The sequence below is a fragment of the Mchenga conophoros genome, linkage group LG15 (genome assembly GCF_057382185.1).
Source record: "Mchenga conophoros isolate Kocher_MC1m ecotype Shallow Benthic linkage group LG15, M_conophoros_male_GT1.1, whole genome shotgun sequence".
Taxonomy (NCBI): domain Eukaryota; kingdom Metazoa; phylum Chordata; class Actinopteri; order Cichliformes; family Cichlidae; genus Mchenga; species Mchenga conophoros.
Genome location: NC_140540.1, coordinates 3,830,393 through 3,856,778, shown reverse-complemented (window position 1 = coordinate 3,856,778; position 26,386 = coordinate 3,830,393). Strand labels below are relative to the sequence as shown.

General features: G+C 43.3%; 1 protein-coding gene across 1 annotated transcript in view; it reads left to right on the top strand.

The window, feature by feature from the left end:
- The first annotated feature begins 1,187 nt into the window (after positions 1-1,187).
- The window catches only part of phip (PHIP subunit of CUL4-Ring ligase complex), a 41,428-nt gene continuing 16,229 nt past the window's right edge, over positions 1,188-26,386 (top strand). The window contains exons 1-26 of the mRNA XM_085246799.1: positions 1,188-1,325; positions 1,439-1,497; positions 1,583-1,612; positions 1,764-1,823; positions 4,723-4,873; positions 5,110-5,208; positions 6,793-6,953; positions 9,409-9,630; positions 10,478-10,578; positions 11,473-11,543; positions 11,878-11,978; positions 12,795-12,835; positions 13,302-13,400; positions 14,557-14,713; positions 17,270-17,404; positions 19,548-19,676; positions 19,778-20,003; positions 20,394-20,537; positions 22,026-22,209; positions 22,309-22,411; positions 22,552-22,689; positions 22,847-22,944; positions 23,089-23,296; positions 23,444-23,554; positions 23,815-23,922; positions 25,633-25,757. Of these exons, the coding sequence (XP_085102925.1) occupies positions 1,286-1,325; positions 1,439-1,497; positions 1,583-1,612; positions 1,764-1,823; positions 4,723-4,873; positions 5,110-5,208; positions 6,793-6,953; positions 9,409-9,630; positions 10,478-10,578; positions 11,473-11,543; positions 11,878-11,978; positions 12,795-12,835; positions 13,302-13,400; positions 14,557-14,713; positions 17,270-17,404; positions 19,548-19,676; positions 19,778-20,003; positions 20,394-20,537; positions 22,026-22,209; positions 22,309-22,411; positions 22,552-22,689; positions 22,847-22,944; positions 23,089-23,296; positions 23,444-23,554; positions 23,815-23,922; positions 25,633-25,757 (3,101 nt within the window). The 5' untranslated portion in view covers positions 1,188-1,285. The remainder of the gene's footprint in view (positions 1,326-1,438; positions 1,498-1,582; positions 1,613-1,763; positions 1,824-4,722; positions 4,874-5,109; positions 5,209-6,792; positions 6,954-9,408; positions 9,631-10,477; positions 10,579-11,472; positions 11,544-11,877; positions 11,979-12,794; positions 12,836-13,301; positions 13,401-14,556; positions 14,714-17,269; positions 17,405-19,547; positions 19,677-19,777; positions 20,004-20,393; positions 20,538-22,025; positions 22,210-22,308; positions 22,412-22,551; positions 22,690-22,846; positions 22,945-23,088; positions 23,297-23,443; positions 23,555-23,814; positions 23,923-25,632; positions 25,758-26,386) is intronic.

The following is a 26,386-nucleotide window of genomic DNA, read 5'->3' as shown; positions in this document are numbered from 1 at the left end:
AGAGAAAAAAAACAGAAGATATGTGGCAAAATATTTCGAAAAATTAAACTCCAAACTGTTGTAAAATGATCTGAAACACGTGTGGTGTGTATTTACCTTCACTTTCATTTGTGTCTTACTTGCAGCAGTAAACATTAAATGTGGGAAATAAGATTAGACCAGGAGGGGTTGTTTGTCATTGGTGACGTGGCTTTTAATAAAACTATAATGTACGTCCCTTGCACACATATTATTGTGAGTTTACTTTAAAAAGTAAAAATTAACACCAAAGAGTTGCTGTTCCTTTTTTTTTCATTCACAGCTGTCACCGAGGCATCCTGTCATGCATTTCCTTGATAACCCCCCTTGATGTGTGTGCCTTGTCTCAGTGTCTCAGTTGCCACTAAATTGCTGTAACTCACGGGGTTTCATTCATTAAGCTGCATTCCCCTTCTCCAACCCTTCCCCCATTTTATTGCCTGGTAGTATTTGGAAGAGAAATGGACGACTTCCCCACCAAACGGCTCCCTGAGAGAGTGGGTGTGTTAGCTAGGACATCTTATTACACAATAGCGACAAAGTTACGACAAGCGAGACCAGCAGCAAGAACACGGAGAGCTGATAAGAGAACAGGCTAGCTGTGGTGTTTGATAATAAAAAAATAATAATTATAAACTAAGCTGAAACGTTTGCTCGCCTGTAAATCCCTCTCAAACACGGGAGCCATGTTCTGAACCCGCCAGCTACGAATATACAGAAAATAAATATGGCAAGAATTAGGCTGTGGTAATCCGCAATAGACACTAAATGACAGAGGAATGGACTCTAATGAATAAAAATGTGATAAATGCCGTCTAGTTACAAAATAACAGCCATTCTGCAGCAATGTGTCCTCTCCTTTAGCAGGCTGCCATTTCTACCTCCCCTCGACGGCGGCGTACGTGAGCCACAGCGCCTGTATTCTTCCGCAGAGGGCTTGCGCTTTTTCCTTTGAGGGGGAGGGGGATTAAAACAAACATGCCTCCACGGCAAACCGGTCGTAAGTGAAATTCGCCCCAGCCGGCGCTCAGTACAGCCACAATTTAGCCATTCGGTCTTTGTTAAAGGAAGGCGGTGTTTGGCGGGGTGAAGCCTTCAGCGCGCACTAATTATCGCTCCGCGGAGGTATACTCCCGCAGCCGGGACTTCGTGCGAGCGAAGCTGAATGGAGGCAGCCTCTTCCTGGTGGATAAACAGTGACAGCTACAGGGCAGCCACCTAGACCCACCACACAGGCTCTGGCGCTGCCCTGGCAAACAACACCAAAATGGCTTCAGACAGTACACACATCGCGCAGTTGACTTCTGGTGAGTAAAGGAGATCGGAAACTATGTCACGGTCGTTGTAATATCCCCCCAATTTCCTCGGTGCCCTCTTCTAACGCAGCTCCCGTCCTCTTCTCCCCCTCCAACCATACCAGAACTGTACTTCCTAATAGCCCGATTTCTAGAAGCTGGACCGTGTCAAAAAGCAGCCGAGGTTGGTGTTTTCGCATTTTAGGAGAATTTATAATATGTCGGCAATTGTCACGAGGTGTAATTCTGTATTTTTATGCTATTTTCAGACCCTGATAAGGGAGGTGGAGGAGAAGGAGGTAAGCAGTCAGCAGCACGAGAGAGATGCTTCTCTCTGCACTGTACTTTGTGATGTTGCTTTGACTCTGATTTACCATTTACTGTTTTAAAACATCACCTGTAACGTCTATAAACTGGGTGATCACGGTCCACACTGTTTTTCCACCTCAGCTGCTGCCCAAAAGGCTGGACTGGACGGGGCAGGAACACCCCGGGACGTACGAAAATTTGGTAAGGGTGCTGTATAACTGAGGAAAAAGTTTTTAGAGAGCAAAATAAAAATTGAATTTCCCGCAATTTTTAAATCAGGTGGTGGAGCACAAACTGAAGAAGGACTTTGCAGGGCGAGTCGGCTGCAGGCTTTAGGGGGAGGGAAGCTGCTCTTTTTGGAGCACTTACAAGGGGCTCGGGTCCCAACCTTGTGTGCGCCACGGTGTGCGAGTTTGGTGTCCATGCATGTCCAAAAGGTTGCGAGAGTTGTTGGTGAAAAATGTGTGTGAAATGTTGATACGTCATGAGTGTTGTGGTGTAGGAGCGCCAGGATCCGGAGGAGGGACTCCCTGCGCCACGAGCCTCTAGGAGAGAGAGAGAGATGGAGGCGCTCTTGTCCTGCAAGAACCATAATTTGTGTGCATGGGTTGAAAACACACAGGGGGGCACAAGAGTTAGAAAACAGGACTTTTTTTTTTATTCGTGGGGAATATAAAGAGTATAGTCAGTATAGCCGGAGACACGGCTCGCCCCCTGTTCTTTGAGGTTGTTGTGGAGTGGTTATTTTTTATTATTTGGGGAGAGGGTTGTTTTGGTGCGAGCTCGGACGGAAAAGCAGAGGAAGGATCAGTCGGTGTGAAGATGCGAGGTAACGTTCAGCTTGATGTATTATAATCGCGCTATTAATTGGAGCGCTTAATTGTCATGTAAACAAACGGGGCTTTCGCCTGAAAGCGGCGTTTTTACGCATGGGGGCGTGGAGTGAATTCACCATCCTCTTACATATTTGTTTCCGAGTCAGACCTGCTAAAAGCGCGCACTCCCCGTTATCTTTTTTTTCTTTTCCCTTTTTGTGTTATTTTAAAAGTTTTATTTTAATACTGATTTTAAAAAACAGCGACCTGGTTAATCTACGAGATAATGTTTGTGGGGGACGATTTCCGTCTTCACGTCCCAAAGCACACACGGAACTAGATGGCGTAAAGTGCAGCTTGATCGCCATGTAAATGTATAGGTTTAAGAAATTATTGACAGCGTCGTTCTGCCCGCTCGTATGAGTGTGTGTGTGTTTTTTTCTTCTCTCTTCCTGCTTGGCTCGCTGGGCTCTCCGTTCCTCCTCCTCCCGTCCCCAGTCTTTCAGCCTGCCTCCAGTCTATTGTGCATAATTTCCCGTATTAAAAAAATACTGCGGAGGGGTTTTAATTATTAGACCAAGCGGAAGCAGGGAGGTTAGAGGCAGGAGGGCAGGATATCGGCTGGATTTATTTATTTATTTATGATTATTTATGATTTTTTTGTGGGTGTTTGTAGTTAGATGTCTAGGGGGGGGACGCTGTTAAAGAAGGGGGTTGGGCATCACTGAGGACTCAACAATGATATTGTAATAATTAACGATATTAATTGCGGCTAATTAACGAAGGCGGATTCATTAGATGTTCGATTGCTTTCGTGTCGCATTTCAAACTGATCAGGAAGACGAAGCGCAATGAAATACGGCCGTGTTTTTGAGTGGAAGTGGAAGCCTGCATCGTTATCAGCACAAATGTGTTTAGACTCATTTATTAACGGATTAATTGTCAGTAATAATACACTTTAATGAATGCAAATCTATGTCAGAGGCAGTGATGCTTGAGGTGAAAGATGTTTGTAGGGCTATGAATGGAAAGCAGGATGTTTATAATAATAATAAGAATAATAGCAATACTAATAATGATTACATAGAGGGTAACTTGTAGTGGTGTGGGGCCATGTGCTTTGTGATGGTGCAGCCGTGGCTGGGGGAGTGTTATCCATTACCCTTCAGAAGGAAGGAAAATGGAGCAAATTGTTATTGCACATCACTTAGTTTAGTGTGTGTGTGTGTCAGTTGTGGGTCTGCGTGTACCTAAGAGGGGCTGATATGTACTTAGAAACACTGATCACGTCTGTGAACCAGCAAGGATGTTGAAAGCAATTAAGGGGTCATTAATTGTGTGTGTGTGTGTCACAGAGACAGATAAAGGAATGGAAAAAGTGTGTGTGTGTGTGTGTGTGTGTGTGTGTGTGTGTGTGACTGAGTGGAATAATTGTTTAATTTCAGGCTTACGTGTCTGAAACAAAGCCGATGACTGCACGTCTGATTTGAGTGAATACATTTAAACCGATCTGGCTTGCTCCAAGTAAACACACTGCTGCAGTGGAATCAGAGAGGCTGTGTGTTTATAACAGCGTAGGTTTCTGTGTGCTTCATCCTTATGTTGCATGCCACACCCCCTCCATCCCACCACACTGTTGTAGTGCGTATGCTGCTGGGAGCCGCACCATTTAGAATCCTTCATCTTTTTCATTTTAGTGTATAAATACGTGTCCGGTTGTATTTTTATTTCTGCAGTTTATTAAAAAAAGGAGGATCTTATCTGTTAGTTTATCTGTTATCGGTTTAGTGTGATTTCCTCTGACACACTCAGAGAGCAGAGGGGCCTTTACTTGCATCCGCATTTGTGGAAGTGGCCTGGATTTTTCAGTGTTTCTGTTTGCTGGAAATACTTGAATTTGAAATTAAAGTTTCAATTTCCCTTTACTTTGCAGCCACCGTTTGCCTTCTGACATGTTTTCACCCCCTGATGTGTTCGATAGATTTGTAGATTTTTGTGTGTGAAAATTGGCGTAGTAATGTGGAACCCATTTGTACCTCCACTGAGACGTTTTCTTTTTCACACCACTGTCGTCGGGTTCGAGCAGCAGAAATCATCCAGCTGGTGGGGGTTTGATGTCTTGACACAGCAGCTTTTGGCAGGAAAGCTCTTTGAGCACATTTCTCTCAGCTTCCTTTTTATCTTTTTTTAAACTCTACCACCCTCCCCCCACTAGCAGTAGTTGTTTTTTGTGGTCATTTACCAGCCTGAAGACAGATTTAATCTGAGTGTATGCTTGCGTTCAGGTAAAGCTCTACAGGCACATCACGCCAGACCACCTGCTGCAGGTCTGCACCAGAGTTTGTCCGCTGCTGGAGAGGGAGGTCCCTGCCAGTGTGCCTGGACTCACCAGCCTTCTAGGAGCTGGCAGACAGAATCTTCTCCGCACCGCTAAGAGTGAGTTCACGTGCAGTGCATTTGCATACTTAAATATACACACGTGCAAAAACACCCACTCGCTCAATGCCTGTGTCTTCCTGCGTGTAAGTGCTGACTTACCAAGACATGGAGTGAATGTATACATTTGCGTGGTTATGCAAATATGACTGCATACATCCAGATCAACATGCACAACACACACTTAACTATAGCTGTGCATGTGCTTATGCATCTGTGCTGTGTGTAAATTCCAGGTTGCAAACATGTTGTGTGGAAAGGCTCAGCGCTGGCTGCGCTGCACTGTGGACGTCCACCGGAGCCACCTGTTATCTACGGGAGTCCGCCGAATATTGGTAAGGAAAACAGTCATTTTGGTAAAGTGGGCCAAAATGACTGGGCCAACTATTGATTTGCCTAAAGAAGTCTGTATGTTTGCACACAGACTTGTGGACTTGTTGTGCTCCACCTCGCGCTTAATAAACATGGCCATAGTTTCCAAAAATCAGGGGGATGCATCTACAAATAATCCAAAAGCTCCGGCTCCAGACGTGTATAAGAGCGCTGTTTGGACAGTTTTTTTAAACTCCTGGATCTGATGTCAGTGTCAGTGAGAGTGGATGTGCTCAGTACGACCATCTCAGTCCAGGATTATACTTGCTTGTGGAGATGCACATGGACAGCTGTGGACACCATGGATGAGTAGTCCTTCCTGTTCTATTTTTTTCCCCAAGTCCTCTTGGAATCCATCTGAAGCATTCATGCGAATTTTGGCACACTGGTTGCAAAAAACTGCAGGTCACATGGACACTTCTCTACAGAGCATCTCATGAAACGTGAAGGACGAAAGACCCTCTATAAACTAGCAGATGCAGCAACTATACCACCGGCATCAGATACAGCGCAGAGGAGCCTTACTCATCTACATTCAAACCTACTGTGTGTCAGGGACAGCCAATCAGAAGAGGGTTGTGCTGCGGAGGATAAATAAGATAAATGAGGATTATTTTGAATGGTGAATCATACAAAGTCAATCTTAATAAGTCCAAGAGTGAAAAGATGGAGGTCTTTTTTTTAAAAATAATTCACTTTAAAATATTTCAGCATTCTTATGCTCTATTGTAAAAACTTGTGTCCTTCAGATTAGCAGAAGAACAGTGTGTAGAGAGCTTGATGGAAACGGTTATGCATCATGAAAGTAGCCGCATCCAAGTCTTACACCGCCAAGCGCAATGCAAAGTGTCGGATGCAGTTGTGTAAAGCACGGCGCCACTGCACTCTAGAGGAACAGAGTCGTGTTCTGTGGACGAGTCCAATGGACGAGTCTGGGTTTGGCGTTTGGGTTTACTTTGTGCCAAGTATAAAGTATAAAGTTTGGCGGAGGCAGGATTATTGTTTTTGAGGGGTTTGAGGGAGCCCCTTAGTTCCAGTGAAAGGAACTCTTAATGCTTCAGGATATCAAAACATTTTGGACAATTTTATGCTCGTAACTTTGGGGGAAAACTTTTGGGATGGCCTCTTTTTGTTCCAACATGATTGCGCACCATTGCACAAAGCAAGGTCCATAAAGACATGGAAGATCGAGTGTGGTGTGGAAGAGAACTTGACTGGCCTGCACAGAGTCCTGACCTCAACCTAATAAAACACCTTTGGGATGAATCAGAGCAGAGAATCCGAGCCCGGCCTTCTCATCCAACATCAGCGCCTAACCTCACAAAGGTGCTTCTGGAAGAACGCTCAAAAATTCCCATAAACAAACTCCTAAACCTTGTGGAAAGAAGAGCTGAAGCTGTTATGGTACCAAACTGCATTAAGATTGGAGTGTGCATGGGAAAGCAGACGAGTGGAGACTTTTGTCAATTTAATGTATATTTAGTGACGTTTACATCTGTACAGTCGTGTCTTTCCGTACTAACGTGCATGTTTTTCTTGACATCCAGTGGAGACGAGCTTCTGCCGTCGACTGAATGGCGCCTACCGTCTCCGTCAGCTGGTGCCCACGGCCGTGTACACACACATGAAGATGCACAAGAGGATCCTGGGACACTTGTCGTCCGTGTACTGCGTGACCTTCGACAGGACGGGGCGACGCATCTTCACCGTAAGTTTTCCCACGCGCGTTTTTGTTCGACGTTGCGTTGACATTAGCTTGTGAACGAGAGCCTGTTCGAGTCGAATCTCTTGTGGCTGCTGCGCGATTGCGGCGGCTCTGTGTTTGTTTAGAGTCACGTCTCGCATTCTGTGTTAGATTGTTACAAGGTGCCGCTCGCTCACCAAGATGCACAAGCATCTGCGTTTCATGCTGTAACGGTTCTGCTAGGCGGTAATTACTGTTTACCTAACTGTGGTAGGACGCTTTTACTCAGTGACTCACAGCTATAACCTGTTGGGTTATACGTCGGGAAAAACTCAGACAGCTGTGCGATGATAATAATCACGGGTAATGAAGTGAAAGCATTTATCTCAAAAGAAGTAAGCTGACCTTTGCCCCCTGGGTGCCCGTTGTATACATTTGCCGCATGCCTTTTCCACCTAGTTTGAGAGAGGTACAGCTTCTGGTAACGTGTTAAATGGTGAAGGAACAATGAGACAATGTTGATTTAATGTCGCCGTCCTTCTGTTTGGAATCTTGAGTCAAACACTGCCTGCTGTTCTACACCATTTTCAGCTTTCACTTCTTAAATCTCTAAAAATGGCTGGCTGCTGAGAGGAGGAGGAGGAGGGGGTTAGATTGAGTGTCTCTGTGTCTTTTTTCCTGTTATCTCTCTTTCTCTCTCTTTCTCTCCCCCCGTCCTCATGCTATGCTGCCCCTCCTTTGTTCCTTTCTCTTCCTCCCTCCCCCCCACTCTTCATCTTGCTATTTCTCATCATAACTGGAGAAAATGTTTCCTCTGAGGCGCTGGCTAAGTGCCAGAATTAAAATTCATTCTTGCTCTCCCTCACTTTCTCTCCCTTTCCCCCCCCCCCCCCCCCCTCTCTCTCTGCTACTTTTCCCCCTCCTTTTATCACGAGATCATTTTTATTTATATATGTTCTTATTTTTAGATCTCTTCAGTCCTTTTGCTCAGGCTCTTATGCTGTTTCAGGCATATTAATTGATTATTTTGTGCGCCCTAAAGATTCGCGGGGATCGTTGTGTTCGGTGAACAAGTGCACGCAAGTTTGGTCCAACAACAGCTTTGCTGTCAGTTATATCGATTTGCATAACATAATTTTAAAAACAGCCAATTCTTGTGGTCACTTGAAAAGACAAATCGAGAGCAGTTGGTTTGTGCTTGTTGTCCTTGTGACTGTGGTTAAAATCTTATCTGTAGTTGTGAGGAAACAGGGAGGATTGCACTTTGCTCTTAAATCTATGGTGGTGCAGACGGCGTGGCAGGTCTCCCAAAATGCTTTGTAGTTATAAAAGGTCAAGGCTTTCGGGGCAACCAACACGTCAGCTGATACTTAACATACAGCACTGTGTTAGTTATTTTATAAAGCGTTATGATTTTTCAAAAGGTTTCAGGTGCATGTTGGAGCACATAAAATGAAACACCGTCATTAACAGTGTTTGACCCTCAGCGTGTCAAAAATTCTTATTTTAAAGCGAAGAAGTTTAATTTTATGAAGCGTTACATCCTGAAATCGCTGGCTTTTTAAAACAAGTGGATTTGTGTTTGTGTGTCTTTCGCGTCTTCATCACGGTTACCTGTTACTTAAATAATTTTGAGCTCTTAACTAAAAAACAGATGGATCTGGCAACGTGTTGAATCACGAGCATTTTAACCGTCAGCGAGTTGGATCGCAGTCAGGCACTCGCCCCAAAAGCGGTTTCACGATTGAAGACTCGATCGTGCACTTTGATTGCAGACTTATGAGTGTTTAAGGAGAATCTGAGCTAACAATTCTTGTAAATGCTTCACTAACAAAGCTTTTTTTTTGGTAACTATTTATAAATATTAATAGAATTATTATTTGCTTCTACTTTGCTACAAAACTGTTACAAAGTAAGAGGAGATGAGTTGGTTCCTGCCTGATCTATTTTCTGTGCCTCCGTTCTAACAGTCGAGTTCTCATGTGTGTAAAACCAACTCTGTGTCATCACATCCAGTCTCAGTCTACTGAGTCAAATGTAATCAGCCTAAGATATTCTCAGACCACAGTAACAGTGTGCGTGTTCATTTGGCAGTGCTCACTGTTGTTTTGCATTGATAACATTAGCCAGGGAATGTGTTTACATGCCAGCTGCGGTCTTTTTCTCTTTACCTGTTAATAATAAGCTGATTACAGTGCATGCAAATGCACCGTCAGTGCCTTGAGATGTTCATTGTAGCTTTTTTGTCAAAAAGCAAATTAATCATTGATCTATTTTTACATTTCAAGAGTCTCTTTCCCTCCTCTGTTTGTATTCCACATTTGCCAATTTGCTGAGAGTCCTGCTCTGCAGCGTGCCCAGATAGATTTTGGAAATCTTCTTCAACTTCACATTTTTAATTTGTCTTCCCAGAAGCAGATGCGCTGATCTCAAATGTGAATCTTCACTCATGTGCGGTGGTGTTTTCTTTCTGTCCCAGGGCTCAGATGACTGTCTCGTAAAGATCTGGGGAACAGATGACGGGCGTCTGATGGCAACCCTGCGCGGCCACGCTGCCGAGATTTCCGACATGGCCGTCAGCTATGAGAACACCATGATTGCCGCCGGCTCCTGTGACAAGACCATTAGAGTGTGGTGCTTACAAACCTGCGCTCCTCTGGCTGTCCTGGAGGGACACGCAGCATCCATCACCTCACTGCAGGTATTGTTTTAAAGCTGTTTTTATTTCATATTCTTTACAGACTGGGAGAAGCCACCACAAACTGCAACTGCATTTTACTGTAGAAAGCTAGGTTTTTACTTAACAGGCAATATATATCTATATAAATGTTTTTGTGTTTACAGCACACAGTTTAACTTGTGTCAAGTTTTATCTGTGCAACTGCTTTCAGTTTACTGGACGCTTTGTTAGTCACCCTTATCTGCTCCTGGCTGGACGCTCTTTTGCCTTTATAACTGCTTTTAATCTTCATGGCAGAGATTCAACAATATGCTGGAAGCATCCCTCACAGATTTTGGTCCATATTGATGTGATACCATCACACAGCTGCTGCAGATTTGTTGCACATGCATTGTATTAAAAATCACATCCTAAAGGTGCTCTGCTGGATTGAGATCTGGTAACTGTGGAGGCTGACTTGAGGGCAGTGAACTCACCGAGATGTTAAAGAAACCACTTTGAGATGATTGGAGCTTTGTGTCATCGTCCTGCTGAAAGCAGCCATCAGAATATGTGTTGACTTCAAATTCTGACCCAGCATCTGGTTGTTACAGCAGAAATTGATGCTCATCAGACCCGGCAATATTCTTCCAGTTTTGGTGAACCCATGAGAATTGTAGCTTCAGTTTGCTGTTCGTAGCTGACAGGAGTGGCACTCATGTAGTCTTTCTGCTGCTGTAGCCTGTCAATGCGATTGGCTGATTCCATATTTGCTTTAAAAAGCAGACAAACAGGTATACTTAATGAAGTGCCCAGTGAGAGCGACTGTGTTTGTGTGTGTCTTTGTCCTCTGTTCATTCCGCTAACCTCTGATTGGTTGTGTTTGCAGTTTTCTCCTCTCTGTAGCGGCTCCAAGCGCTACCTGTCCTCCACTGGAGCTGATGGCACCATCTGCTTCTGGCAGTGGGATGCACGGACACTCAAGTTTGGGTGAGAAAAACACACGGTCTCACCTGCACAAACATTTCTCACACTTTGTGCATCAAGCATTTTGTCAGCACGTCATCGCAGCTCCTTTTCAGACACGGCATACATAACACAGTTGTCCTCATCAATCTGTAAGTGACAGCGTTCTGTCATTCAGATAAAGGTCACTTTTTGAGCTCATGCTCCTCACGGCCTCATTCAGTGAATTGTGCAGCCGCGATGTAGAAAGCAATGGTTTGGATGCGATATTTGGCACGAGATGACACGTAGTTTTCAGTGGAGTAAAAAGACTTATTTTTATTTTTAGAAGTTGATCTGAGCTTCCTGCATCTTCTTCCTTATTGTTACCTGCACTGGCTTGTTCCTGACGCTCAGATTACCTCTCTGTGAACCTTGTCCCCATATTGTCTCTGCTACTCGATGCAGAGAGCCTGTGCTTCATTAATGGGTCTCTATATACTGGCTAGAAACCTGTGCACGCCCTTGGAAGTCAGTGCGGTGTAATCTTATTACGTAAATTCGACTGCTTGCAGTTTAGGCATGTGTTGCACTGAAATAATTACTCGGTCGCACACGGTCTTTTTGTTTTTTAAAAAGAGACATGAAGTTGATAAATTTTGACGAATGGAAAGGAGTGCATGTCTGAAAGAGGCTTATTTGTGTAAAAGTTTGATTGTATTGATCTTAAGTACACATGAATTTATAATTGTCTCTGTATTTAATGGCCAACTGGCCAGTTTTAGAAATGTTTAGGTGCAGTATGTAAAGCACGCCAAACTCAGCCAAGACGCCAAAATGTAAAACATTTTCTATTAAAAACACAAGGTGGTGGTTCTTTGTGTTAAATTGTGTTATAAATGATTTTGTTCTCGTGTGTGTGTTTGTGTGTGCGTCCAGTCAGAGGCCCAGTAAATTCACAGAGCGCTCTCGACCCGGCGTCCAGATGATCTGCTCCTCCTTCAGCGCAGGTGAATGCAGCTCGCTGTGGTTTTTTTATGCATGCTTCCAGAGCACTGACAGAGAAACAGAACAAGATGCTCACTCAGACTAACTGGAGAACAGCACACATTGTGCGTCACCACTTGTGTGGCTGCTGCTCCTTATCAGTAAATGTGGAATGACTGTGGTCTGTTTTTTGTGGGTATTTCTATTTTAAGGGTTAGAAATATTACTGGTTTGCAAAAGCACGCACATTTGCAAATAGTTAATGTATACCAATGTCCCCGAGGTAAACCAGTGAATGTGAAACAAATATTACCCTAATCTTTTTTCTTTCTTTCTATTAAAAATATATGCATCCAGGTGGTATGTTCCTCGCCACAGGAAGCACAGACCACATCATCAGGGTATACTACTTTGGCTCAGGCCAACCAGAAAAGATCTCTGAGCTTGAGTCCCATACGGTGAGTCAGCGTACTTATTTATTTATTATTTAGTTACTACAAAAACAGCTTTAATCCAAGCGCACTGTGTTGGCTTATTGAACAAGTTTACGATTTGAGCTAGTTCTCTGAGAATATTACTAAAAATGATCAAATCTGTAGCTGTAGATCTATAGCTATAGTTTTCTTACTGTTTGTGATATAGTTTTATTTTTTTCAGTGAAAGCTCCTCTTGATTTTTCAGTTTGATTTATTTTAACAATAAAAGCAAAAAAAACATGCTGGCTTCTGAAGTTTTCAGCCATATATCAACCTCCTCAGGAACATCTGAAGCAGACCTATAATAGTCTTCCTTATTTTCTGTCCTGTATATACTCTTCTAACCACAGATGCTTCAAATAACAAATACGACATGTGCACAAACAGTGCTCATTTTCAGACAGTTTTTTCCACTCTTGCCTGTGTATGATCTCAGCAAGAGTGGATATAGTTATTCCAGACATACTGCTCTGATCATGAGCACCAGCTGCTGTTCAGACCTTCAGTTTGTGAAGAGAGCCAAAGAGGAGAAATTGAGAGGATAAATAAAAAATTGGAATATCTATTTGGAAATGTGAAAAATACAAAGCTGCTCTTACAGTAGTCAACCTTAAAGGTGGATTTGAAATGATTTGTCACAAATATTGTTCTTGTCAATGAAACGTGGAATTGTAATTGAAAATGTCTGAGATGAACGAGTTATTTGACATTTTTTAATTTGCTGAAAATACAGTTTAACCCTAACTAAATAAGAAATAGGCTTGCGCTGACGTTTCTCTCTCATATTTTCCCACTTAGGACAAAGTTGACAGCATCCAGTTTTCACATTGCAGTGACAGGTGAGTTTACGCAGATTGCATTTCTATACGTGTGTGTGTGAGGTACATAGTTATTGCAGTTAATTTTTCTGCACCACTGTTGCGTTGTGAACCTCGCGGTGCTGTGATATAACTTGATGATGTCAGCAGCTTTGCTTAATGTCTAACACACACTCTTTGTGTGTGTCTCTCTCTCACAAACACACATTCAGACACACACTTGTGCTTGTGCGCGACATATTAAACTAGACGGAGTGCAGAAAAACAAGCTCAGCTGTAATTCCCCTGGGTTGCTGTAATCTAAGCAGGGAGGAAGGTGTAGACGGTGTATGCAAAGAGCCAGGGTGGTAGAGGTGGAGATCCGGGGGTACATGTATTTACTGTTGATGTGTGGAGACGGAGGGAACCATTTTACTGCAGGAAGCTGATCTCAAAGTAAGTGTTATATTTTCATTCACATAAATGTGTGCGCGCGCTTGTGTTGCAGGTTTGTGAGCGGCAGCAGGGACGGTACAGCTCGGATCTGGCAGCTTCACCCTCAGGGCTGGAAGAGCATTCTGCTGGACATGCAGACCAAATTACCCGGGTATGTGTCTCTGCACTGCCGTCAAGGCCTGGCCTTCCCATTAGTGCTTTTGTGCTTGGAATAAAGACCTTGTGAGCTGGGATCATCCTGGAGGTGATGATGTCAGTTTACATTTTAAAATAATCAATCACCTGCATTGAACGCTACAGTGTGTGATGAATTCTTCTCATGAAAAATGCAGAGTTTTGAAGTGTTTTACACGTGCTTTTATGTATTTAAAGTACAATGACCTACTGCATAATATAGAGAAGCTGCATCGTTAAGTTAAAGAAAAATCTCTTTCACACCTGTGGGATAAAGTGTGACATGGTGATTGATTACCTGACTGCTCCTAGACAGAGTATAGATTTATTCCCAGACGGTGCATGAGTAGAGTACACTGACAGACTGTTTATGTCTTTGTTGCCTGAACAAACGCAACAAACCTAATGCAGCAACGAGGTCAACTAAAACAAAACCTAAAAAAAGTCCTAAATGCCCACAACTTGGATAATACAAGAAGTTACTTGAAGTATTTAATAGAGTTAAATCTATAACCATTGCTCCTACAATCGCTCTGTAAACTAAAGAAAGTCTGGGTCAGGGAATTGCAGCAAAAAGTATTGGGATGTTTTGGATGTGTTGATTTTCACATCTTTCTTATGTAAACAGGAACAGCTGGGGTTGTGAATAATTATCTGAAGTTGCAGAAAGATAAGGTCTAACTGTCAGATTGGTCTGGCTCCTCATTAACGGTGTAAAAAGGGACTGAGGAAAATAGAATACATTCCTCAAAAGGAAAGGACAGTGGAGTTTTTTAAACTTAAAACTAATGTAGTTAGAAAAAGATGCGTTTCATTTTTTGTTGCGTCTACTTTTTTTGTTTTGTTTTTACAGTATTTTCATATTTGATACACAGTCATGGCCAAAACATTTGGCAGTAGCACAGAGTTTGTTTTTCATGCAGTATGCTGCTCAGTTTTTATTTAGATGATTTCTTCCATGTTTCTGTGATATGGTGAAGATGAACCTTTATTGGAAATGAATAAAAATTTGAATTTTGGAGTGATGCTGCTGCTAATACCTTTGGCAACGACTCTGTGTCTGATTTTTATGTGTAAACTAAACTAGAAAGACCTCAGTTAGTCCTGAACGGCATCACTGCTCTCCCCCTCAGGAAGTACAACCCTCCGCCGCTGGAAGACAAGGTGACCAAGCTGAAGGTTACCATGGTGGCATGGGATCGCCATGACAGCACAGTGATAACGGCGGCCAACAATCTGACGTTGAAAGTGTGGAACTCCATCACTGGAAATCTGGTCCATGTCCTGATGGTATGTGGTGACTTGACACTCGGACACAAACAAAGATGTGTATCATAATATCGTAGTTCAGTGTTGTGTGTTATTCTGTAACAGCTCAGATCACTGTTGACTGGACCACAACACACTGCCAGTTCACACTGTATACACATTCATGGCCCTCAGAGGTTAAACCCTCTTATTCACTTATCCACATGTTGATGTTATTACAAATTTTCACTTTTTCGGATGCTGTGAGTTAAAAAGCCCTGCAGACATACAGCCTATTAGCACATGAGTAGGGATGGGTATCGTTTAGGTTTTATCCGATACCGGTGCCAAACCGGTACTTTTGAAACGGTGCCGGTGCTTAAACGGTGCTCAAAGAATGTAGAACACACACATTGTCCAAAAACCTCTCATGTTCAGCTGTTTTTTTGTAAAAAGAGAACAATGTTAGCCTTTTCTGCAGCTATAGGGGATTTATGGCATCACTCTTAGCTGGAAGCTTAAACAATGGAAAAAACACAAACTTTATCCAAAAACCTCTCATGTTTAGCTGTTTTCCACTTTTCCTTTGGTCATTTTAGCCTTTTTGGCCAGGGTGAAGGGAGTATCTGGCATCAAACAAGAAGACAGTCGCATGTAACTACGACGGTGTTTGCTAGTTCACCTTACATGCATTAATGTAATAACGTGGTTAGCCTACTCAACGTAAATTACACACGAACAACATGAAGCTACTCACGCAGAGAAGAACGGCTGCTGCTGCATCATCATCCTCATCATTTCTGCTACACTGGCAGGGCTAGGGGCCAGGACTCTCCTCTTCTGGTTCTTGGGGGATGTTGCTAACTCCGGGTCCGATAATAGGCACCACACGCGCAGTAGATGTGCTCGGTGTGAGGTCTCGCAGCAAGCTATCAAATACGGTGCATTTCTCGGCTTTTAAAGAAACGCTATGCGTCGCCAGGTGTTTCATCAGATTCGAGGAGTTACCTCCTTTGCACAGTACCACCTTAAAGCACTTGTTGCAGGCTGCTGAGTTTGCATCTTTTGCTGTGAAGTACAGCCAGACTTTTGACCGCTTCGCCTTGGGCATTTTTAATCTGTAGCTCTGCTCTAAAAGAACGTACGTACCTGGGCCCGCTTGCAAAGGTAAAATGATTGGCTAGAATCCAAAGTGTATGACATCTCAGGAAAAAAAAGCACCGAAATGTGCGCTGCTTTTCGGTCTGGTTACTACCGTTTATGTCACCGGATACCGGTACCCATCCCTACACATGAGTGATATGGCTCAGCAGCTGCTGTGTAGGCTGTTTCCGGAATAAGTCATCCATGTTGTGTTGTGAATTTTTGATTTGCTGATGGAAAATGCTGTACGTTAGAACTAAATAATAAAATTACATACGATATAAATAAAAGCCAAATAAAAGAAAAAAGTAAAATAATTAATTAGTTAGTTAATAACTAATTTAATTCCAAGAGAAACTAAGTCTCACTACGGTCAAAAGCCAAAGAATAAAAATGGATTTTAAGACGTGTTTTAAAAGTGGACAGTGAAGGGGCCTCTCTAACGTGCAAGGGCAAGTTATTCCATAATTTAGGAGCAATGATAGAAAAAGCCCCGCCCCCTCTGAGCTTCCTCTTGGATCTCGGTACTTTCAGGAGCAGCTGATCAGCTGACCTAAGAGACGGACAGGGTGTGTAGGGACGTAGAAACTCAGAGAGGTAAGGCGGGGCTAGATTGTGATTGTTTAAAAACAAACATAAGAATATTAAGATGAACTCTAAAGGACATAGTGAGAGCAGCGACTGACTGACCCACGTAAAGTGAGTTAGAGTAGTCCAGACGGGAAGGAATAAAAGCATGGATCACTGTTTCCAAATGCTGCCTAGAAAGAAAAGATTTCACTCTTGCCAGTCGCCTTAAATGATAACAGCTGGACAAAGGTCAGTAATAACAGATGTAAAATAAACTTCCAGGCTTCCCAAATCAACAGACGAGGACTCACAGGGACCACTAGCACCAAACACCAACACCTCTGTTTTCTTTTCATTAAAATTTAAAATGTTTAAAGCCAACCAAGCTTTAATGTCACCCAGACATGTGGTTTTATGGAGATGCCATCCTTCTGCTTTAAGTTATTGTCTTCCTGTCAGTTAACAAACTAAACATTGTACTCAAGTAACTCTTCTGTATTACGGTGTTGCTGTTAGGGTCATCTTAGGCTGCTGCTGTTTCACTACTTAGCTCTTGGCCTTGTTTTCATCATTTTTACTTTATCTTTTGATCAGAAATCTAGTTGCTAACACGCTGTCAGAGTCTCCTTGGTGACGCAGTGATAAAACTGGAACATTTGATAGCTGCCTGAAAACAGTGTATATAAAAAGCAAACAAAAAACAGATGAATATGAATTTTTTACTTGTTAACTTAAAAAGCATGTGGGTTTGCACACTGACAGTGAGAGGATTGCAAAATATGCTCAGCTGTGTGTGGGCTTAAGCATAAAAAGTCAGGTTTGGCTGTTGCTTCTCTTTTCTTATTTCTTAATCTAATCCTAGATGTTCGTGTTGTTGGTCGACAGGGTCACGAGGATGAAGTGTTTGTTCTGGAGCCACATCCCTTTGATCCGAGAATCCTTTTCTCAGCGGGGCATGATGGGAATTGTATTGTGTGGGATCTAGCCAGAGGAGTGAAGATCCGCTCCTATTTCAACATGGTGAGCGTCTCGTCCACAGAACGTCTCCTCGCCCGCGTGTCATCGCCTTTCACTCGCTTCTGTTTCATTCACAAGTGTCCAGATCTCGATCCTCTCCCTGCACTTTTTTTAACTGTATTTTCTCTGTTTATCTGCATAGATATGTGGTTTTATCAGGTATATTTCTGCTTCTCTTACACACATTCTTTTCCCATTCCCCTCCTCGTCTCACCCTTTATTTCACTTTCACCCGCTGTTGACCTTCTCCCAACTCTATACTTTCACTTTCTCGCTCTGCTTTCTTTACTGTTCTCACTTCCCTTCGTGCCTTCGTGGCTCTCTCATCAAAATGAATCACATATGCCACTCCACAAATTTATCCAGTGCTTTAATTATTGTAGTATTTCCTGCTTCTATGGTAACCAAGGACGGCATTAACCACATTCCCAGAACATGTGACTCACATAGTGAGCTGGTCCTTTGGCCAAATCTTGGTGTTGGTCATAGACAGTGAATAGTGTTGCTTAACAACACAAAGTCTTTGTGCATGTGAAAAGGCCCAAGTTTCAGGCAGAAACCTGCTGTGAGACTTCTCCTGAAAAGCGTCCTCTTGTCAGGGTTTTTCCTAGCTTTGAATGGGTCTTTTGGTTGGAGGAACAACAATAGGGACGATAGATACATGGAAAGTAAAGTAGTAAGTCAAAAATGCCCAGCAGTAACATAAAAAACAATGCCTTGAAAAATAATTTTACTACAGCAGTGTAAGGAGGAAGCAGTTTTTTCATTGGGTCCGATCAAACTTTGAAAACCTCCCTGTGGACAGAAAAAAACACAAAAGAGGGTTGAAGAGTAAAGGTGAATGTAGAGTAAGATTAGCACAAGCAGAAAGGACACACAGGCAGGGAACTGCATAATCCTTAATTATCTTACACCGGGCCTTAGTGCACCCCCTCACTTCATCCTCTGCCTGCAACAAGCCCTGTTAACTCCCTCCTCCCTCTGCTTTTAAGATGCCTTGCTCTTAATTGGCTGCCCCTCTTAAGCAGAAAATGTGAACAGCAGGTGGGTGTGGCTTACTGTCAGAGCCGAGTGCCTGAGATGACCCTATTAGAGAGATCAGCTCTCATTGACTTTACACAGTGATGTAAATAACGTAGCTTTTAAAGCTGTCTGAACCCTGAAGATCGGTCCAGCCTCTGGAGAGTATGTTCATTTTTAAACTCGCTGCCTGCATATCACTGCATCACTGCGGGCTGGGATGGAGGTGATCAGATCGGGCACTGCTGAGGTGTTGTTGAATCCCAGGTTGCTGTTATAGGGGCCTTCACACAGTAATAACATTGTGATAACATGATCAGCGAATCATCTGGTAGTCGTTTGGGCGCTGTGGGGTAGGGAGAGCTCCCTCTACATAAAGCTTGTGAGTGGGTGGAAGCATGAAATGGTCTAAAATCTCCTGGTACACACCTGTGGTGACTTTGGACTCGATAAAACAAATTTCACTGACCACTACCAGCACCAACAGAGGACACAGCCCACTCATAGCCCACAGAAACAAGGTCCCCTCTAAACCGCACGGCTTCAAAGTTGCTGTTGAGGCCCATACCTGCTGCACAGACTCTCTGAACGATGTCACTAGTGCAGGACGGCAGAGGCTGTTTACAGGATGCCCTGGTTTCACTTTTAAGCTTGAATTCTTTTGAATCGGTATTTCTATTGTAGCAAAATTATGGTGCTAATTTCCAACAACTCTGTCATCCAGCTGGGCAAAAACACATGCAAGGTGTATAAAACTGAGTAGTCTATGTGCTGTTTGAGTTTGGCATATTTCCATCTTGTAGTTGAATGGAGCCTTTGTGAGAATGAAGGAAAACCCGCAGATCAAACCAAAAGCAGCAGCTGGCTGACGGTCAGAGCAGTCAGGGGTTTCTTGCTGATTTCCTGTTGAAGAAGTTTTGCTTTCTGCAGGTGTCCTGTCGGTTTGCATAAACAGGCTACTGTTGTGCTACAAACTGTTTGATGTTTGTTCTTTGTGTGCATATTTCTTTCTGGACAATTCTGCTGGCTTGCTGACAAGACATTAATAGTGGGTTGTGCCCATGCAGTTCAAATAGCTACAGTGCAGTTTTAAGATTTCCCCTCCACTCTGTCTCACCCTTGATAGATTGAGGGCCAAGGGCACGGAGCGCTGTTCGACTGCAAATGCAGTCCAGATGGGCAGCACTTTGCAGCCACCGATTCCCACGGTCACCTGCTCATCTTTGGCTTCGGCTCCAGCAGCAAGTACGACAAGGTAAACTGACCTGCAATATTTATGCACATACACGACAACTCATCGCATGTTATTAGTAATAACAACAGCGCCGCACCCTCTCAACCTCAAAACTGTTTCAGATAGCAGATCAGATGTTCTTCCATACCGACTACCGGCCACTGATCCGGGATGCCAATAACTACGTGCTGGACGAACAAACTCAGCAAGCTCCACACCTAATGCCCCCTCCCTTCCTGGTGGATGTGGATGGGAATCCACATCCACCAAGATACCAGCGGCTGGTGCCCGGAAGGGAGGACTGCAGGGATGAGCAGCTGATTCCTCAGATGGGGGTCACTTCCTCAGGTATTCAGGCTGAAATAAGACCTCTTTCTTTGGAGTTCTGCTTATGCGCTTTAGATATTTGCCTGGAGGTGATGCTGTCTTCTGTCTTATCAGAGACCATCTGTCTGTGCTGTCATAGCCTGGCAATAATCTTATCTGTCTTTAAATGAGCTCAATGTGAGGCTTTTATTGAAACTACAGTAGCAATGGCAATTAAGATTAGAGTTCATAAGGCTGTTGGCTGGGATATAAACAGAAGCAATCAGCAGTTAATGAAATGTGTTAGTAAGGCACAGCAGAGATAGTTAAGTTATTAGGCAGCAGTTGTATTCGTCATGGCTGTAACAATGGTTGGATTTAAGCTCATTTTTTAAAATTCTCTCTCTCTCACTTTTGCGCTATTCCTGGCAGGCCTGAATCAAGTGGTGAGTGAACAGGCGGTGGATGGTCCCAGTCCTCTGGACACCATGATTCAGAGGCTGCAGCAGGAACAGGACCAAAGACTGGGAACCAATGACATCTCTGCTGCTGCCTCAAACACCAGGTCCAGCAGAGGTAGGAGTCATGACATTAAAGCGATGCTGACTGTTTATTCTGATTCATTCCCCACCCAAATTTCTTTTGTTCTCATTTTCCTGGATTCCAGTCATTATTCACATCTATCCATAGCAGCACTAATATGTTGGAGCATCATCTTACACTTGAAGCAGACGTGTTTGCTGTGATTGATTAATTCGTAGAATTAACAGCACATGTATTACAGCCACTATTTATGTTTTCTCAGACCTTTAGGTTGACAACATGATTCGTGGATCGTGAAGAGAGTTTTTTTTATTACTGTTCAATGAAATAATGCATAATTTGCAACAACTGCAATTATGTAAATAAGTGTCTCAGTGGAATTTTAAACAGGAAATGTAATAAACCCCCCCCTGATTCAAAGAGTTAGTGAATGCAGGGAACCTGTTTTCACAGAGCACACTGAGAGTAGGTAATGTGTGTTTGTGGGATATGATTTTTTATTTGGTCAATTAATTCTCAGAGTGATGAGTACAGAAGATCAGAACTATTTGTGTCCTCAGCTCTGGTGCTCCGTGGTAGCACATGAAAATAGAGTGTGAGCCAACTGCATTATGAAAGAACACTTTTTTTCCCTTTATAGATTCCATCAGTCGGTGGCTTAATAACTGATATCTGCATGTAAAGATGAAGACATCTGTAGACAAAGCTTGTCCCAGCTTCCATTTGTGGTGTTGGTTTTATTGACCAGTGACATCAGACATCATGGGTACATGCTGGTAAACGGCCAGTGTGGAGACAAAAAAAATGTTCAGTCTCAAAACCATCAGCTGAAGACAATTAAGCTTTTTACTAGCTGCATTAAATTTATTTGCATTCTTAAGCAGTGACTGGTCGTCTCAGCCTGTATATCTACTGGCTGCACCTGAGCCCCTGTGTTATGTCCCCAGAGTCAGCAGATTAGCTGATGGGCTCCTAAAATACTTAATAATCGACTCTCTACTATTTGAAGTCACGTTTTAAAAAAGTATTTTTTAAACTCCTATTTCTTACCTATGCAAACCAATTGTGTTTGAGTCCTTGGTGATTAGTCGATTAATCACGGGAGATAAAATAAATGGAAAATTGTTCTTTTTTTAAAAAATAATTTAAATAAGAAAAACATGAACTTGAGCTTTAAACTTCTGGTTTTGGAAGAAAACTGCAGATAATTCTGTGGGTTTTATGTAATCAATGAGTTTCATTTATTTTTTAAAATTCAGAATCTCAGATTTAATTATTATTATTGATAATTCAAATAATTTCTAGTTACAGATTTTTCCAATTTATTTCTCATTACTTTCTCATTTTATATCAAAGTTTTCTACTGTGATGCACTGAAGTGTCCCATATGTCACACCTTAACAGAAGGTCTACTGGAAATAATTCTGAGATTTTGCTAGTGGGCTCATCATTTATTTAGTGCTGTGCAACAGTTCCCCAACAGTTTAAGTGAAACCCTATCTCTCCTCCCCCACCCCTCAGGATCTGTGGGATCTCCCACTGAGGTGCACTCCCCGCCCAACGTGGGTCTACGGCGCAGCGGGCAGATCGAGGGGGTCCGCCAGATGCACAGCAACGCCCCTCGCAGCCAAATGGCCACAGAGGGAGATCTGGTAGCCTGGAGCCGCAGGGTGCTGGTCCCTGAGCTCGAAGAAGCCTCTGTCAGGTAACTCCTGAAACAGATATGTACACAAACACGTTCTCACATTCTCTGGGGCACAGGATCTCCTAAATATGACGAACCTCGTGATCTGTGTGTGTGCAGGAGACAAGTGAACTGGCGTGAAGCTAAAGGAGAGGAAGAGATCAATATTTATCAGTCAGAAAGGAGAAGACGTACTCTCCACTCTCTCCCCAAGGAGAGCAGGGTGAGTTCATGAGCATAGCTGTTCGACTAGATTATGGCTGTTTTATTATGATTTTTTCTTTTAATTTTTTAATTTCTTAACCAGAAATGTCTCAAACGCAGGACTTTGGTTACACTCAGCTCCGTTCTTTGCTTTTCCAGGTTCATCCGACATCAGAGTGTGTGGTAGACGAAGCGAGGAGGAGCCAAGGTAACCATGGCTATCAAACCCGCGCTGCTATGGAGGAGACAAGTCGGCAGAGTGCTGAGGCTGCAGATGAGGATGATAGCACCTCAGAGGTACATATTCATACTGCATTGTTACGAATTTAGTGAATAGTTTTAAGTTTTGATGTTCTGAGGATTTTACATTTTATTATAATGATTTTTGTCTTTCTTTGTCTTTTTTTTGTCCATTTGCTTTTGTGTCCTAATTTAATTTTGTATGTGTTTTCAGGGAGAGGTGGAGGTACGGCAAATAAACGGGCACTCCTCAGAGGAGGAGAAGGATGAAGAGGAGAAGGAGCCCTGGCCAGATGAGCATAGTAGTTCGAGGTAAGAAACACCGAGCGCATCTCCAATTTATCACGTCACTCATCTCCCGACGATGCGTTCGCACACTAAATGCAAATCAGAACGCGGCACGAGCAGACGCCGCACATCTGTGTGTTTAATCTCGGCCCCGTGATGTATTTGCAGCGATTACTCCAGCGATTATTCGGACTGGACAGCCGATGCCGGGATCAACCTTGAACCGCCCAAGAAGAGCGTTAAAGTGAAGAAGAAAAGCAGCGGCTCAGAGGAGGACGGGGAGAAGAAGAGGGAGGGGAAGAAGGAAAGGAAGAAAGACAAAGCAGATAAAGATGGCGCATTACCAAAGAAGAAGAAGCCAAAGGAGAAGAGGAAGGTTTGTTATCAGTAATGAACTGCATTTTCCTTCTCCGAAGTTATTTGAAGCTGACGAATGAACTAACTTAATTCAGTCAGGTCTTTTGCTTCACGCCGGATTATAAGCAGTGTACGTGTCATATTTATTCTGCTGTGCGTCTTGCAGAGGACGCAGTTTCAGGAGCAAGGGCTAACTCTGGAGGAATGGCTTCCCTCTGCCTGGATCACAGACACGGTCCCCCGGAGATGTCCTTACATACCCCAGATGGGCGACGAGGTACACGCCGACCGCATCTTCACCACATGTCTGCTCACACCAAAACACAGGGTCATGTTTTACATGGCAACAAGGACTAAAGTCTGCATCACAAGTCAGAGACCTCATGTGGCATTAACGGTCATTACACCCATGAAAACAAAAGGGCACATCTCGAGCAGTTATGCCATGTCGTTGTAATTACATTGCAAACGCGCACCAAAGGAATTTACAAGTGCAGTTAAAGCCGTTAATTCTTTTGCATATGTGTGTGTGTGCAGGTGTACTACTTCAGACAGGGCCATGAAGCTTACGTGGAGATGGCCAAACAGAAAAAGATTTACAGCATCAATCCTAAGAAGCAGCCGTGGCACAAGATGGAGCTCCGGGTAAGAAACAGTTTGACAGTAAAATCCGAACCAAAGCAGCGTTTCTCTGAAAAGCGCTGCCTCTCTCCTAAATATGCAGTGAACCGCAGTTATATCCTGGCTTCACTGACATTTTGAAGGTGTCATATTTTCAGTGACATTTCTCTTTTAAGAATGTAGACATCCAAAGGTAAAAAGGCGAGCCCATGAGAAATTTTTAAAAAAGACGCTGTGGGCTTGCTGAGCTTTGGTCCGTGTGGGACATGGTCGTGTATGGAGGGGTTCACCCTGCTACCCCCTCCCACTGGGATGTGGATATTTGTTGGTGCGCGTGGCTGGATGTTCTGGCGTGGTCGTTGACCCACTTCCTTGGTGGTCCGCGATCTGCCGGGTGGTTCTTTGGCGCATGGAGCCCTGATCTCGGCTCACGCTAGTATGACTGGCCTCTAGTGGAGTCGGCTGCCTGCTGCCTCTGGTCATCTGGGACTCGCGCCCCTTGGCTTTGGGCGCCCCATCTAGGCCCTCCCTTCTTGTCCTGCAGGGATGGGGATTACCCAGTTTTCCCGGATCCATCTCTGTCTGCCTGAGCTCTTGAGGGCCATCATTGCAGCTTTCCACCCTCATTTTCAAGTACATTTGGTGACAAAAACACACAAACACACTCACACTTGACACTCTCTCTCTTTCTCTCTCACACTCTCACACACACACCACTAGAAGAGTGTTGATTTGTTACCCGTGTCATACTGTATACCCCATTGAATGTAATAACTGGAATAACATGAATAGAAATGAAGAAATAAACAGTTAAACCCTGAACAAGAAGATCCTATAGAGACTTTATAGAGCTGATCTTGGAAAAGCAAAATGTGTTTGGCACGACAGTCGCTCAGCTCCTATTTGTGATTGCAAAAGCTGCCAGACGGGACACGATTAAAACAAAATAAGGCAAATAAAAAATAAAAAATGACACTGTCCTCCTAGGAATACATAGCAGGACCCAGGGATTCACGCACATGTTAGTGTAATCATTAACTGCTGTTTTGTTGCAATGCAAAATTCGACAGGATTTTTGCTGCAAACCTTTCACCGGTGTGGCTTCTTTATCTCCGCCACACGTCTGGTTTCACACTCTTAGTTTAATCTTATTTTTTCTTTCCTAAAAACGTCTCTCTACCGAAAGACAAATGTCTACCGAGCATAAAAAAAAGGTTATGAAACTGCATATGGAGCTGTCTACGGAAGAATGAAAAAAAGCCACCAACTTCAGACACTTTAACACTTGAGAGCAACAGTTTATAGGATTGCATTTTATATTTGGTATACATTTCATTTTTTTTCTGTCCTTCTGCGTGAGGAAGCTGAAATAGCAATTCCTGTGCAGACAGCAGAACATAATGCATTGCGGGCACAGTGTGCTTCCTTGTGAATGTGCTGCTTGTAGTGTATGAAATGCAGCGTTTTCTTCTACGACGTCTTTTTATTTTCTCTTAGTATTTTGTACAGCCAGACTTCTATCTTTAAGTTTCACTTTTTCTCAGCTGGAAACAAACCTGCACCCTACACACAAACAAAAAAACACACCAAACCCTTGACTTGGGGCTTTCCTGTAGGAAAGAACAAGAAATAACTGAAAGAGGAATCATTAATCGAGACTTTCAGGATGGTTTGCTTAATTTTTTTGTCTTGAGAACTCAAACATGCTCGTTATGTCTTTTTTGTGGCATTTAGGAGCAGGAGTTGATGAAGATAGTTGGCATCAAGTATGAGGTGGGTTTGCCCACGCTGTGCTGCCTGAAGTTGGCGTTTCTGGACCCAGACACTGGAAAATTAACCGGGGGATCTTTCTCTATGAAGTAAGTGTCTCTCTCTGCCTCCACATAAGAGTACAGGGTTTTTCCTGACTCATATCTGGCCTCTGACTGCAAGTCAGAATGCAACTCTGTTATCTTACTTAGTTACCCTAACAATAGGGTTTGGTACCTTTCACGTTTGAAACAATGCTGGTACCAGAGCCGGTGTTTGGGGAATTTGGGACTGTTTCCCAGTTATACCTTTTTCCAGTACAGCTTTTTGTAAAATAATACATAAAACATTCTTATCCAGCTACCTAATTATCTGAAGAAGATGTAGGGTCCCGACCATCATCCGTGGGTTCAGTGGCTCATATGTTGGCAACAGACCTCTGGTGTATTTGGCTTTCAAGATGTCAAACACTCCACAGCTTTTAGATGTATTCTTGAGTCTGACAAGGTGCTTCCCCAGATTAGATGTGTTGTCACGGCCAGCTTTGTGTCGCCTGCTTTGCGTTTTGAAAAGCGTAGCCCCACCCAAGGCTGCTTTTTGCACACCGCTGCTGCCATTGGCCTGTGTGATTGTTGACACATAACTGAATTAACGGCACATGGTCTCACTCGCTCTTCATCTTCCTTTCGTCCAGATGTGTTCTAATACCCGAATTTGGCACCAGCTGATTGCATGCAAA